Genomic DNA, 13378 nt, shown 5'->3' with positions numbered 1-13378 from the left:
TAGGGTTAGGAAATTAAGCAGTTAGGGTTAGGTAGTTAGGGTTAGGTAGTTAGGGTTTGGAAATTAGGCAGTAAGGGTGAGGAAATTCGGCAGTAAGGGTGAGGAAATTCGGCAGTAAGGGTGAGGAAATTAAGTAGTTAGGGTTAGGAAATTAAGCAGTTAGGGTTAGGAAATTAAGCAGTTAGGCAGTTAGGGTTTGGCAGTTAGGTCAGGGTTATTACTCTACGGTTAAGGTCAGGAAACATTGAACCTACTGCCTCAGTGATGTCGATGTTGACCACGGCGGTAGTGCTGAAGGATGGAGACCCTCGGTCCCGGGCTTGGACCACCAGAGACCACCTGCAGTCCTTCTGCTTGGTGATGTTCTGCACGATCTCCATGGACTTGATGTACGACTTGAGCTTGATCTCTCCAGTCTCTGCGTTGATGTCGAAGATGTTGTCCGGCTCAGCTTGCATAATGGAATACTCAATGACGTTATTGGGCGACTCTGCATCGGCATCTATGGCCTGAATGGATTAAAAAAACGAAAAAGCAGCAAAACTAAACACATTATTTACTTAAAAATTGCGCTGGACTGGAACGGTTCTGGACACGCTCACATTTTTCATTTCAGGTGATTATCATCCAACAAAAACAAGCATTCAATGCACAGTGTTTACCAGGGGTGTAATGATTCACACAGTGTTTACCAGGGGTGTAATGATTCACACAGTGTTTAGGATCAAACCGAACCGATGGCCAGTGAACCATTACAACTCTAGGACAGGGGTTCCCAAACCTTTTCACTCAGGCCTCCCTTCCAGCATTGGGGAAAATGTTTTGACTCATCAATCTACACATGATACCACATAATGACAAGGCGAAACCTGTTTTTTAAAATAAATGTTTGCTATTTTATTACAAATAAAAAACAGAAATACATTATTTACATAAGTATTCAGACCCTTTGCTATGAGACTCGAAATTGAGCTCAGGTGCATCCTGTTTCCATTGATCATCCTTGAGATGTTTCCACAACTTGATTGGAGTCCACCTGTGGTCAATTGAATTGATTGGACATGAATTGGAAAGGAACACACCTGTTTAAGGTCCCACCGTTAATAGTGCATATCAGAGCAAAAACCAAGCCATATGAGGTCAAAGGAATTGCCGGTAGTGCTCGGAGACAGAATTGTGTCAAGGCACAGATCTGGGGAAGGGTATCAAAAACAACACAGTGGCCTCCATCATTCATAAATGGAAGAAGTTGTGAACCACCAAGACTTTTCCTAGAGCTGGCCGAATGCCAAGTGTCACGTCTGGAGGAAACCTGTCACCATCCCTATGGTGAAGCATAGTGGTGGCAACACCATGCTGTGGAAATGTTTTTCAGTGGCAGGGACTGGGAGACTAGTCAGGATCGAGAGAAAGATGAACGGAGCAAAGTACAGAGAAATCCTTGATGAAAACCTGCTCCAGAGTGTTCAGGACCTCAGACTGGGGTGAAGGTTCACCTTCCAACAGGACAACAACCCTAAGCACACAGCCAAAACAAAGCAGGAGTGGCTTCGGGACAAGTCTCTGAATGTCCTTGAGTGATCCAGCCAGAGCCCGGACTTGAACCCGATCTAATATCTTTGGAGCGACCCAAAAATAGCTGTGCAGCGACTGAAAGATTAGTGGAATCTGTGTGGGTAGCTGGACAGGTAGGATGACTGACAGTGAAGGTGAACAGGTGGTCACGTGTCAGGTGACAGAGGAATGGATGAGACTGAGGCAGGAATTCCTTTAACCATAAAGTGGTATATTTACTGAGTAGTCTGTATCACAAAGGAAACAAATAACATGTATCCAATCAAATTCATAATCAAAGATCAAATCATATCATTCATTATTAACATAATTTAGGGAATTCAACAGTCCAGTTCATTAAGAAGTCAATAGTAATCATCCGCGAGTCATTTAGGCTCATAACTATTTATCATAAATCATGAAAGAATACAAACAGTGAATGGTGATACAATCTATAATCGCCATGATCAAAGTCAATCAGTTAGCAAACAATGACGTTTCTCATTTCACTCTTTCAATTGTCTTCATGTGTACATATAATTAATTTCAATACATATGAACCATATCGATTGCATAATTGGCCTATGAGGATCCGAAAGGCCGTGATCATTGACAATTCACATTACACAATATGTTTGAAGCGTGCGCTCCAAGCCGCGCTCCAAGCCGCAATAACTATAAACAATAACTGATGGCTCATCTCCGGATCGCAACAGATAGTTCAGATGAAAGGTAACAGAGTCGGTGGACTTACGTGGATTCATGGACGCACAGAACTTCTGGATCAGATGGAGTTAAGGAAGAGAAAGCAGCGAGATCAGGCGATGGCAATTTCCTCCTTTTATGGAGTTGAGATCTGTCGGACATTTCCACCTGACCTAATTAAAGCGCCCCTGGCCCAGCTGAGTAAATGGCAATGAATTAAAGGATTATTCCACCAACTCCATGGGCCTTTTCTACAGCGACACTCCCCATCAAACCTGACAGTGTTTGAGAGGATCTGCAGAGAAGAATGGGAGAAGCTCCCCAAATACAGGTGTGCCAAGCTTGTAGCGTAACACCCAAGAAGACTCAAGGCTGTAATCGCTGCCAAAGGTGTTTCAACAAAGTACTGAGTAAAGGGTCTGAATACTTATGTAAATGTGATATTACAGTTTTTTATTTGTAATACATTTGCAACAATTTCTAAAAACATGTTTTTGCTTTGTCATTATGGGGTATTGTGATGTCATTATGGGGTATTGTGATGTCATTATGGGGTATTGTGTGTAGATTGATGGGGGGGGGGAAGGGGATTCATCCATTTTAGAATAAGGCTGTAACGTAACAAAATGTGGAAAAAGTCAAGGGGTCTGAATACTTTCCGAATGCACTGTATAGGCTAAGAAACGTAGCTAAATAACGTTAGCTAACATGGGATAGTTGATCTGGACATGACCAGTTAGTAATAGCTCTGGAAGGTATCCAATGACTGACATGACAAGAGGAACACGGATGATGCACTACACAATTGTGAAAGTGCACCTTCATTCTACTGTTACTATTACAGCCCCACCGTTGCGGAACCACTGCTCTAGAATATACCTCTACACCCCACATGGCTACTGTATAAACCTCTACTTTAGGGATCTATAAAGTGCTATCTTATCTTATTGCCACTGTACATACCTCTACCCTAACGGGTGCACCGATGATCATGGTCCTCTCCACAAAGCTGTCATCAAACTCTGGAACGTGGTCGTTCATGTCCAGGACAGTGACAAACACCTCCGCCAGGCTGTACTTGCCCTCTGTGTCCTCTGCCTTCACGTAGAAGTTGTACTTGGACTTGACCTCAGCATCCAGAGTGGCCCAGGCCTGGGTGTAGATGATGCCTGAGGACGGGTGGATGAGAAACCTGGAATACACAACAGTGTATTAGCAGGATATTGACATTATATTAGCGGAATATTGGCAGTATTTTAGCATTATATTGGCAGTATATTGATAGTATATTAACATTATATTGACAGTATATTGAGAGTAAGTTGGCAGTATATTGGTAGTATACAAGCAATATATTGTCAGTATATTAGCAGTATATTGGCAGTATTTAGGCAGTACACTCTTAGAAAAAGTTGCTATCTAGAACCTAAAAGGGTTTTTCGGCTGTCCCCATAGCAGAAACCTTTGAAGAACCCTTTTTAGTTCCAGGTAGAACCCTTTCCACAGAGGGCTCTACCTGGAACCAAAAAGGGTTCTCCTAAGGGGACAGCCGAAGAACCCCTTTGGAACCTGTATATTGGCAGTATTTTTTTACAGTATATTGGCAGTATTTTTTTTACAGTATATAGCAGTATTTTAGCAGTGCATTAGCAGTATATTGGGAGTTATGTAACAATCAAGGTTATGCACTACTGTATGCACTGTGCACAACAGTTTAATCTTGGATTAAATCTCATGGGAAAAATATATCAAGACCTGTGTTGCAGATGATAAATTATTCTGTATTATCACCAAGGTCATTTTTTTGTCCAGTACACATTTTTTTATGTCCACTATTCTGTTAAAGTGGCACATATTCAGTCATTTTCCAATATTTTCTTTTTTTTAGAACGTATTCCCTGTGAAAATTAACAAATACAAGGCAAACTGTTAACTTTCACACATTTATCATTTACTTCCTGCGTCAAGACGGCAAGCAAAATTGGAAGATAACTTGACACTTGTTTTTTCAATGTTCTGTCTGTATTGCAGCCTGCCTGCCTTGCTTTCCATAGCAGAGCTCCAGCTGCCACATTGCATGTTAATTGGCCCTCTCTACACGAGACATCCAGGCCTGGCAGGCTATTTTTCACCCTGCAATCCAATTACAAGATTAACCAGTCAGTATCGTGCCCCAATCTTAAGAGTAAGCTGTTACAGGAGGGAGGAGAAGAGCTACAAGCATAGCCAACCTAATACTGAAATACTGTCTTCTCCCATCCTCCAATCAAAGGGGAAGAATCTGAGTTGAGAGATGGTTGACCTGGAGCAGGATTAGTTAACCCAAGTCAAACTCATTCATTTTTATCCACAATAATCAGAGCCGGCAGGTGATAGAATGCCATGAAAAAGAAGAATCTCTCTGAGACTGATCAGTCAGTAGGAGGTTGGTTCATCTGATGGTGAGCGTTGTTGTTACGTCTGGGTGGAGAGTAGACACAAGTAAACACCGTTTACACTACTTTTATTTTTATTTTTGCACAAGCGTTTTCACATCTATTGCCGGAAAAAGCCATAGAAAATAAACGCAGCTGTACTTTATTCACTGTGAACGGCGATAACCACTTTTTTCTACCATTCTATCACTGTTGCTTGAGCGATTGGGACCCAATACAAAGACCCAGTGGGTTTCCCCACGTTTGTCCTCACGCATAATCAGGCATAACAAATTATTATATTGCTTAAGTGATCATTTCTGCCCATTTTGGTCTATTCAACTGGCTCCACACCAACAGATGAATGGATTTTATTCAAATCTTCATGTTCAACAATCATTGGTATTGGCAGGACTCTACTGTACTTACAAATCAGATCCGGATCCATAGATGGAGTACTTGACTTCACCCCAAAGGCCAGAGTCTGGATCATTGGCCTGGAATGCAAAAAAAGAGAAAGGGAGTTAGAATGTTGGAGCAGAACATAGAGAGGACACACGTTGGAATGTTGGAACAGAACATAGAGGAGACGATAGAAGTTAGAATGTTGGAACAGAACATAGAGGAGACGATAGAAGTTAGAATGTTGGAACAGAACATAGAGGAGTGGATAGAAGTTAGAATGTTGGAACAGAACATAGAGGAGAGGATAGAAGTTAGAATGTTGGAGCAGAACATAGAGAAAATGATAGAAGTTAGAATGTTGGAACAGAACATAGAGGATACGATAGAACTTAGAATGTTGGAACAGAACATAGAGGAGAGGATAGAAGTTAGAATGTTGGAATAGAACATAGAGGAAAGGATAGAAGTTAGAATGTTGGAACAGAACATAAAGGAAAGAAGTGAGAATGTTGATAGAGTGCTGGAAAGGAACAGAGAGGATAGAAGTCAGAATGTTGATAGAGTGCTGGAAAGAAACAGACAGGATCGAAGTCAGAATGTTGATAGAGTGCTGGAAAGAAACAGAGAGGATCGAAGTCAGAATGTTGATAGAGTGCTGGAAAGGAACAGAGAGGATAGAAGTCAGAATACTGGTAGAGTGCTGGGAAGGGAATATAGAGGAGAGGATTCAGAATACTGGAAGGGAACAGAGAAATTAGAATCCTGGTAGAATGCTTGAACGGAACAGAGAGGAGAAAAGAGAAGTTAGAATATTGGAACGGAACATAGAGGAGAGGCCTTATAATGTTGGTAGAATGTTGGAAAGGAATAGAGAGGAGAGGAGTTAGAATGTTGGAACGGAACAGAGAGGAGAGGAGTTAGAATGTTGGAACGGAACAGAGAGGAGAGGAGTTAGAATGTTGGAACAGAACATAAAGGAGAAGAGTTAGAATGTTGGAACGGAACATAAAGGAGAGGAGTTAGAATGTTGGAACGGAACAGAGAGGAGAGGAGTTAGAATGTTGGAACGGAACATAGAGGAGAGGAGTTAGAATGTTGGAACGGAACAGAGAGGAGAGGAGTTAGAATGTTGGAACGGAACAGAGAGGAGAGGACTTATAATGTTGGTAGAATGTTGAAACGGAACATAAAGGAGAGGAGTTAGAATGTTGGAACGGAACAGAGGAGGAGAGGAGTTAGAATTTTTGAACAGAACATAAAGGAGAGGAGTTAGAATGTTGGAAAGGAACAGAGAGGAGAGGAGTTAGAATGTTGGAACAGAACATAAAGGAGAAGAGTTAGAATGTTGGAACGGAACATAAAGGAGAGGAGTTAGAATGTTGGAACGGAACAGAGAGGAGAGGAGTTAGAATTTTTGAACAGAACATAAAGGAGAGGAGTTAGAATGTTGGAAAGGAACAGAGAGGAGAGGAGTTAGAATGTTGGAACAGAACATAAAGGAGAAGAGTTAGAATGTTGGAACGGAACATAAAGGAGAGGAGTTAGAATGTTGGAACGGAACAGAGAGGAGAGGAGTTAGAATGTTGGAACAGAACAGAGAGGAGAGGAGTTAGAATGTTGGAACGGAACATAAAGGAGCGGAGTTAGAATGTTGGAACGGAACATAAAGGAGAGGAGTTAGAATGTTGGAACGGAACAGAGAGGAGAGGAGTTAGAATTTTGGTACCTATGCATAAGCATGTCAGGGCTCTTTAAAAAGTGTCCAATCATACAGGAAAAAAACGCATATCAAACATTTTATTTTTCCAATATTATATAACAATATTATTCATAATAATAACAATTTCCACATTAATATTTATAGTTTTAACAACTTATTTTGGGGGACAATATTGTTGAGTAGGGAGTCCATTGGGACACAACTCCTGAATGAAGGTCATTGAATGAAGGTCACTGTCCATTTGCTGATTGGAACAGTCTGAGGATAACACACTAGAGAGGATCTTACTCTAAGCTAAAACACACCGAACAATGTGGGGAGGATTTCACCCCAGCAGGGTCTGTCTACTAGGCTCCCATTCCCTGGGGTGATTAGGACACAGTCACACCACAGGGACACTACATTGTAAAGGCCAATATGATTGACCCTAAAGAATTGTTACCTTCTCACCAACTCTAATTCCTGCTAAAGGGTAACTACTAGTAGTGTAACATTATAAATACTAGTAGTATGGAAGCAGATTCATCCCAAAATAAATACAGATACATAAATAAATTAAATTGATATTGGAGTATTGTTTTTTCCTATTATTGTTGTTTCAATACATTTATTTGCATTTATTGAATCTGGTTCCATTGTTGAGTATTGTATGGAGAAAGTCAATCATATAAGCACTACGTCTCTACGGGCATTTTGTGGAAATCCCTCAAGCTGGAAATCCCTGCTTCCTCTTAGCTTCCAATTACCCATAACCATTAATATCCATCTATCGGTGGATTATTGCTGGGAGATTACATAATCATATTTTGGTGGCAGTGATGTTTGAGTAGAGTTGAATAATCCAGATGTACTTACGGTGACAGACACAACGTTGGAGCCTCCGGGGGAGTTCTCCGGGATACGTGCCATGTAATACTCTGAGGTGAACCTGGGAGTGTTGTCATTGGTGTCCAAAAGGTGAATCACAATATCAGCTGTCGCACTGAACCTCTCAGGGGTGTCAATCTCCACAGCCAGTAACTGGTAGAGGAAAATGTTATGTTAAATCCATAAAATACCCTCTGCTATTCTTGCTGTTATACTATAGTAAAGAATTGTTGAAGGAATGAGCATGATGCCTGCAATGCCAGAGTTGTGGGTTAGATTCCCACTGGGGTCAAAAATACAAAATATATGGAAGCACTACTCTAAGTGACTTTGGATAAAAGAGTCTGCTAAATTATTATTATTTTATAAGTCATAGGTTATTATTGTATAATTACCAATGTAATTTCTTACCGCATAATTACTATTGTAATGACTTATTGTATAATTTCCATTGTAATTAGATATTGTATAATTACTATTGTAATTTCTAACTGTATAATTACCATTGTAATTACTTATTGTATAATTACCATTGTAATTAGATATTGTATAATTACCATTGTAATTACTTATTGTATAATTACCATTGTAATTACGTATTGTATAATTACCATTGTAATTACGTATTGTATAATTACCATTGTAATTACGTATTGTATAATTACCATTGTAATTACTTATTGTATAATTACCATTGTAATTACGTATTGTATAATTACCATTGTAATTACGTATTGTATCATTACCATTGTAATTACTTATTGTATAATTACCATTGTAATTACTTATTGTATAATTACCATTGTAATTTCTTATTGTATAATTACCATTGTAATTTCTTATTGTATAATTACCATTGTAATTACTTATTGTATAATTACCATTGTAATTACTTATTGTATAATTACCATTGTAATTACTTATTGTATAATTACCATTGTAATTTCTTATTGTATAATTACCATTGTAATTTCTTATTGTATAATTACCATTGTAATTTCTAACTGTATAATTACCATTGTAATTTCTTAGTAAATACCTAGTAATTTCTGTACCATCAAAATAAAATCATATCCAATCTACATTGTCCATTTTAGGATCAAATATTTGTTATTCCAGTTTGTCATGGAGTACCAGTCAAAAGTTTGGACACACCTACTCATTCCAGGGTTTTTCTTCATTTGTACTATTTTCTACATTGTAGAATAATAGTGAAGACATCAAAACAATGAAATAACACATATGGAATCATGTAGTGTTAAATCTAAATATATTTTAGATTTTAGATTCTTCAAAGTAGCCACCCTTTGCCTTGATGACAGCTTTGCACACTCTTGGCACACTCTCTCAACCAGCTTCATGAGGTAGTTCATTTGTTAATTTAAAAGTTAATTTGTGGAATTTCTTTATCTTTCTTAATGCGTTTGAGCCAGTTGTGTTGTGACAAGGTAGAAGATGTACAGAACATAGCCCTATTTGGTAAAATACCATAATATGTCAAGAAAAGCTCAATAAATAAGAAAAGAGAAACGACAGTCCATCATTACTTTAAGACATGAAGGTCAGTCAATACAGAACATTTCAAGAACTTAAAAAAAAAATTCAAGTGCAGTCGCAAAAATCATCAAACTCTATGATGAAACTGGCTCTCATGAAGACCCAGAGGTACCTCTGCTGTAGAGGATAAGTTCATTACAGTTACCAGCTTCAGAAATTGCAGCCCAAATAAATGCTTCAGAGTTCAAGTAACAGACAAATCTCAACATCAACTGTTCGGTGAAGACTGTGTGAATCAGGCCTTCATGGTCAAATTGCTGCAAAGAAACCACTACTAAAGGACATCAATAATAAGAAGAGACTTGCTTGGGCCAACAAATACGAGCAATGGACCTTAGACCGGTGGAAATCCAAATTTGAGATTTTTGGTTCCAACCGCTGTGTCTTTGTGAGACACAGAGCTGCCAACAAGTGCTCAGCATATGTGGGAACTCCTTCAAGACTGTTGGAAAAGCATTCCAGGTGAAGCTGATTGAGAGAATGCCAAGAGTGTGCAAAGCTGTCATCAAGGCAAAGGGTGGCTACTTGTTTAACACTTTTGGTTACTACATGATTCCATGTGTTATTTCATAGTTTTGATGTCTTCACTATTATTCAACAATGTAGAAAATAGGTTTTTTTTAAAAGGAAAACCCTTGAATGAGTAGGTGTGTCCAAACTTTTGACTGGTACTGTAAATGCAGCTGAAAATGGTGTGAAATACCTTGTATGTTAAGGATTTGCCTTTTTCATAGTCAATGGCAGCAGAGTCTTCAACGATGACGGTGACCTGTGCTTCATTTAGGACCGTCTGGGGCACCACTCTGAGTACACGACCAGGCCCTACCAATCTCAGTTTAAATTTAGCATTCGCCCCCTGTTAGAGAAAACACACACCTACATGAATCTGCCATCTATGACAACATTCTTGGCAGATACCAAGATCTCTGACCTCTGTGTGACAACAATCATTTTAATCTATCTAATGGGCTGAGGGGAAGAAAAAAAACTGTCAATGGATACAATTATTATATAATGTAAAAAATTGCAGACGAGAATTCTGGGAACAATGACATAATGATGATAATGATGATAAATGATGATAATGACAGCCATCTTAATCTAAATTAACTATTGACATTCCTGGGATGCTTAATAGTATTATTGGGCGAATATGGGGATTAAGATATTTATTTCTAAAATGGGTTTACATAATGTCACATACTGTTTTGTGGGGGGATTAATGAAAGCATCCTTTATGAAATGTAGATTTTTACGGCCAAATACATCACATAATATAATACAACCAGCACCCATTAATAAAACACAACGTGGATTGTAGCACCAAAGTCATCGTTGGAGCTATCAATACCCTAGTATCAAGTGTTCTGGGATTGGGCTAACAAACATGTTTAGGAGACAGGCTCAAGGCCTATAGCGAAGCATAAAGGAGTGATTTCCATGAAAGTACGAGAGGTGGGAAATATAATGTCTCTGGCTGTATCCGAAATGTTACCCAATACAACGGACTACTTCTAACCAGGGCCCATAGGACACTGATCAAAAGTTGTGCACTATATAGGGAATAGGGTGCGATTTGGGAAACAGACTTTGCCTTCCAGTACCTGATCAGAGTCGTTGACCGTTATCTTCAGCCCCCTGAGGATCTCCCCCTCTGGAGGGTGCTCATACATGGTCACCTCGAACTGGCTCTGGGGCCCGTTCTCTCCGTAGAAGGTAGGAGGGTGGTTGTTGAGATCCACCACTCGAACCGTCACCATAGTCATGGCATTGTAGTCCAACAGCTCCTCGCTAGGCCCCAGCTCAGTGGCCTGAGACACAGAGACAGAGAGACAGAGAGAATGGCAGCAACAGCGCGCGAGAGAGAGAGAGCGAGAGAAGGAGAGAGAGAGAGTGAAGGAGGAGAGAAGGAGAGAGAGAGAGTGAAGGAGGAGAGAAGGAGAGAGAGAGAGTGAAGGAGGAGAGAAGGAGAGAGAGAGAGTGAAGGAGGAGAGAAGGAGAGAGAGAGAGAAGGAGAGAGAGACACACACACAAGCGAAAGAGATCAGACAATAAAAAAGATGTGCTAAACATGTAACAGAGCACTAACACTGTAATAACAGAGCACTAACACTGTAATAACAGAGCACTAACACTGTAATAACAGAGCACTGACACTGTAATAACAGAGCACTGACACTGTAATAACAGAGCACTAACACTGTAATAACAGAGCACTAACACTGTAATAACAGAGCACTAACACTGTAATAACAGAGCACTAACACTGTAATAACAGAGCACTAACACTGTAATAACAGAGCACTGACACTGTAATAACAGAGCACTAACACTGTAATAACAGAGCACTAACACTGTAATAACAGAGCACTAACACTGTAATAACAGAGCACTAACACTGTAATAACAGAGCACTGACACTGTAATAACAGAGCACTGACACTGTAATAACAGAGCACTAACACTGTAATAACAGAGCACTGACACTGTAATAACAGAGCACTAACACTGTAATAACAGAGCACTGACACTGTAATAACAGAGCACTAACACTGTAATAACAGAGCACTGACACTGTAATAACAGAGCACTAACACTGTAATAACAGAGCACTAACACTGTAATAACAGAGCACTGACACTGTAATAACAGAGCACTGACACTGTAATAACAGAGCACTGACACTGCAATAACAGAGCACTGACACTAATAACAGAGCACTGACACTAATAACAGAGCACTGACACTAATAACAGAGCACTGATACTAATAACAGAGCACTGATACTAATAACAGAGCACTGACACTAATAACAGAGCACTGATACTAATAACAGAGCACTGACACTAATAACAGAGCACTGATACTAATAACAGAGCACTGACACTAATAACAGAGCACTGACACTAATAACAGAGCACTGACACTAATAACAGAGCACTGACACTAATAACAGGATAAGAAAGCTCTTATTACCTTGACTTTGATTTCATATAATTCATTCCTCAGCGTGACTGGATAAGTTGTTAGGCTGATACAACCAGTTGTGCTATTGATGGTGAAGACATCCTCACTACCTGATGGAGGAGAAAGGTAAGAACATCACCATAGTCTGTGAATCATGACGCATACAGAAATCACAAATATCTGTGAAACTGTAGACACACACACACACACACACACACACACACACACACACACACACACACACACATGCTCAACTGCTGACAATGATAGGTCATTATCAGTTTGTGGTGTGTGTGTGTGTGTGTGTGTGTGTGTGTGTGTGTGTGTGTGTGTGTGTGTGTGTGTGTGTGTGTGTGTGTGTGTGTGTGTGTGTGTGTGTGTGTGTGTGTGTGTGTGTAACTTACCATTGGTAATAGAGTAATGAATAGGATTAGGGTTTCCTTCGTCACCATCTTTGGCAAACACAGTGGCTATTTCAGAACCCTGCAAATACAAATTATACATCATTAAGAAATGGCTTGGAAAAGTTTTCCAAAACATCTGTTGAACATACTGTATGTTAATACGGCGACATGATATTCAAAATAATTAAAGTTCAATTTATTGAATATAAAGAAATGGCTTGCAAAAGTTCCCAAAAGTTTTAAAACCTATGTTTGAAAGACCAGAGGATCATCAGGTTGTATTGTACTTACAGGAAGTGAGACCTCGTAGATGTGGCCAAAGTAAGGAGGTTGTATTGTACTTACAGGAAGTGAGACCTCGTAGACGTAGCCAAAGTAAGGAGGTTGTATTGTACTTACAGGAAGTGAGACCTCGTAGATGTAGCCAAAGTAAAGAGGTTGTATTGTACTTACAGGAAGTGAGACCTCGTAGATGTGGCCAAAGTAAGGAGGTTGTATTGTACTTACAGGAAGTGAGACCTCGTAGACGTAGCCAAAGTAAGGAGGTTGTATTGTACTTACAGGAAGTGAGACCTCGTAGACGTAGCCAAAGTAAGGAGGTTGTATTGTACTTACAGGAAGTGAGACCTCGTAGATGTGGCCAAAGTAAGGAGGTTGTATTGTACTTACAGGAAGTGAGACCTCGTAGACATAGCCAAAGTAAGGAGGTTGTATTGTACTTACAGGAAGTGAGACCTCGTAGATGTAGCCAAAGTAAGGAGGTTGTGTTGTACTTACAGGAACTG

At 39.7% G+C, this 13378-nt stretch overlaps 1 protein-coding gene across 2 annotated transcripts in view; it reads right to left on the bottom strand.

Annotated features, from left to right (window-relative positions):
* Positions 1 to 13378, bottom strand: part of LOC115120411 (cadherin-related family member 1-like) — a 28271-nt gene that overhangs the window by 6486 nt on the left and 8407 nt on the right. For both annotated transcript variants that reach the window (XM_065007838.1, XM_029649346.2), the window contains exons 9-16: positions 12594 to 12672; positions 12199 to 12299; positions 10827 to 11033; positions 9926 to 10078; positions 7654 to 7818; positions 5103 to 5170; positions 3223 to 3451; positions 255 to 509 (exon numbers count right to left, since the gene is read on the bottom strand). In XM_065007838.1, the coding sequence (XP_064863910.1) occupies positions 255 to 509; positions 3223 to 3451; positions 5103 to 5170; positions 7654 to 7818; positions 9926 to 10078; positions 10827 to 11033; positions 12199 to 12299; positions 12594 to 12672 (1257 nt within the window). The remainder of the gene's footprint in view (positions 1 to 254; positions 510 to 3222; positions 3452 to 5102; positions 5171 to 7653; positions 7819 to 9925; positions 10079 to 10826; positions 11034 to 12198; positions 12300 to 12593; positions 12673 to 13378) is intronic.

Source organism: Oncorhynchus nerka, linkage group LG23 (genome assembly GCF_034236695.1).
Source record: "Oncorhynchus nerka isolate Pitt River linkage group LG23, Oner_Uvic_2.0, whole genome shotgun sequence".
Taxonomy (NCBI): domain Eukaryota; kingdom Metazoa; phylum Chordata; class Actinopteri; order Salmoniformes; family Salmonidae; genus Oncorhynchus; species Oncorhynchus nerka.
This window is presented reverse-complemented; position numbering and strand designations above follow the sequence as displayed.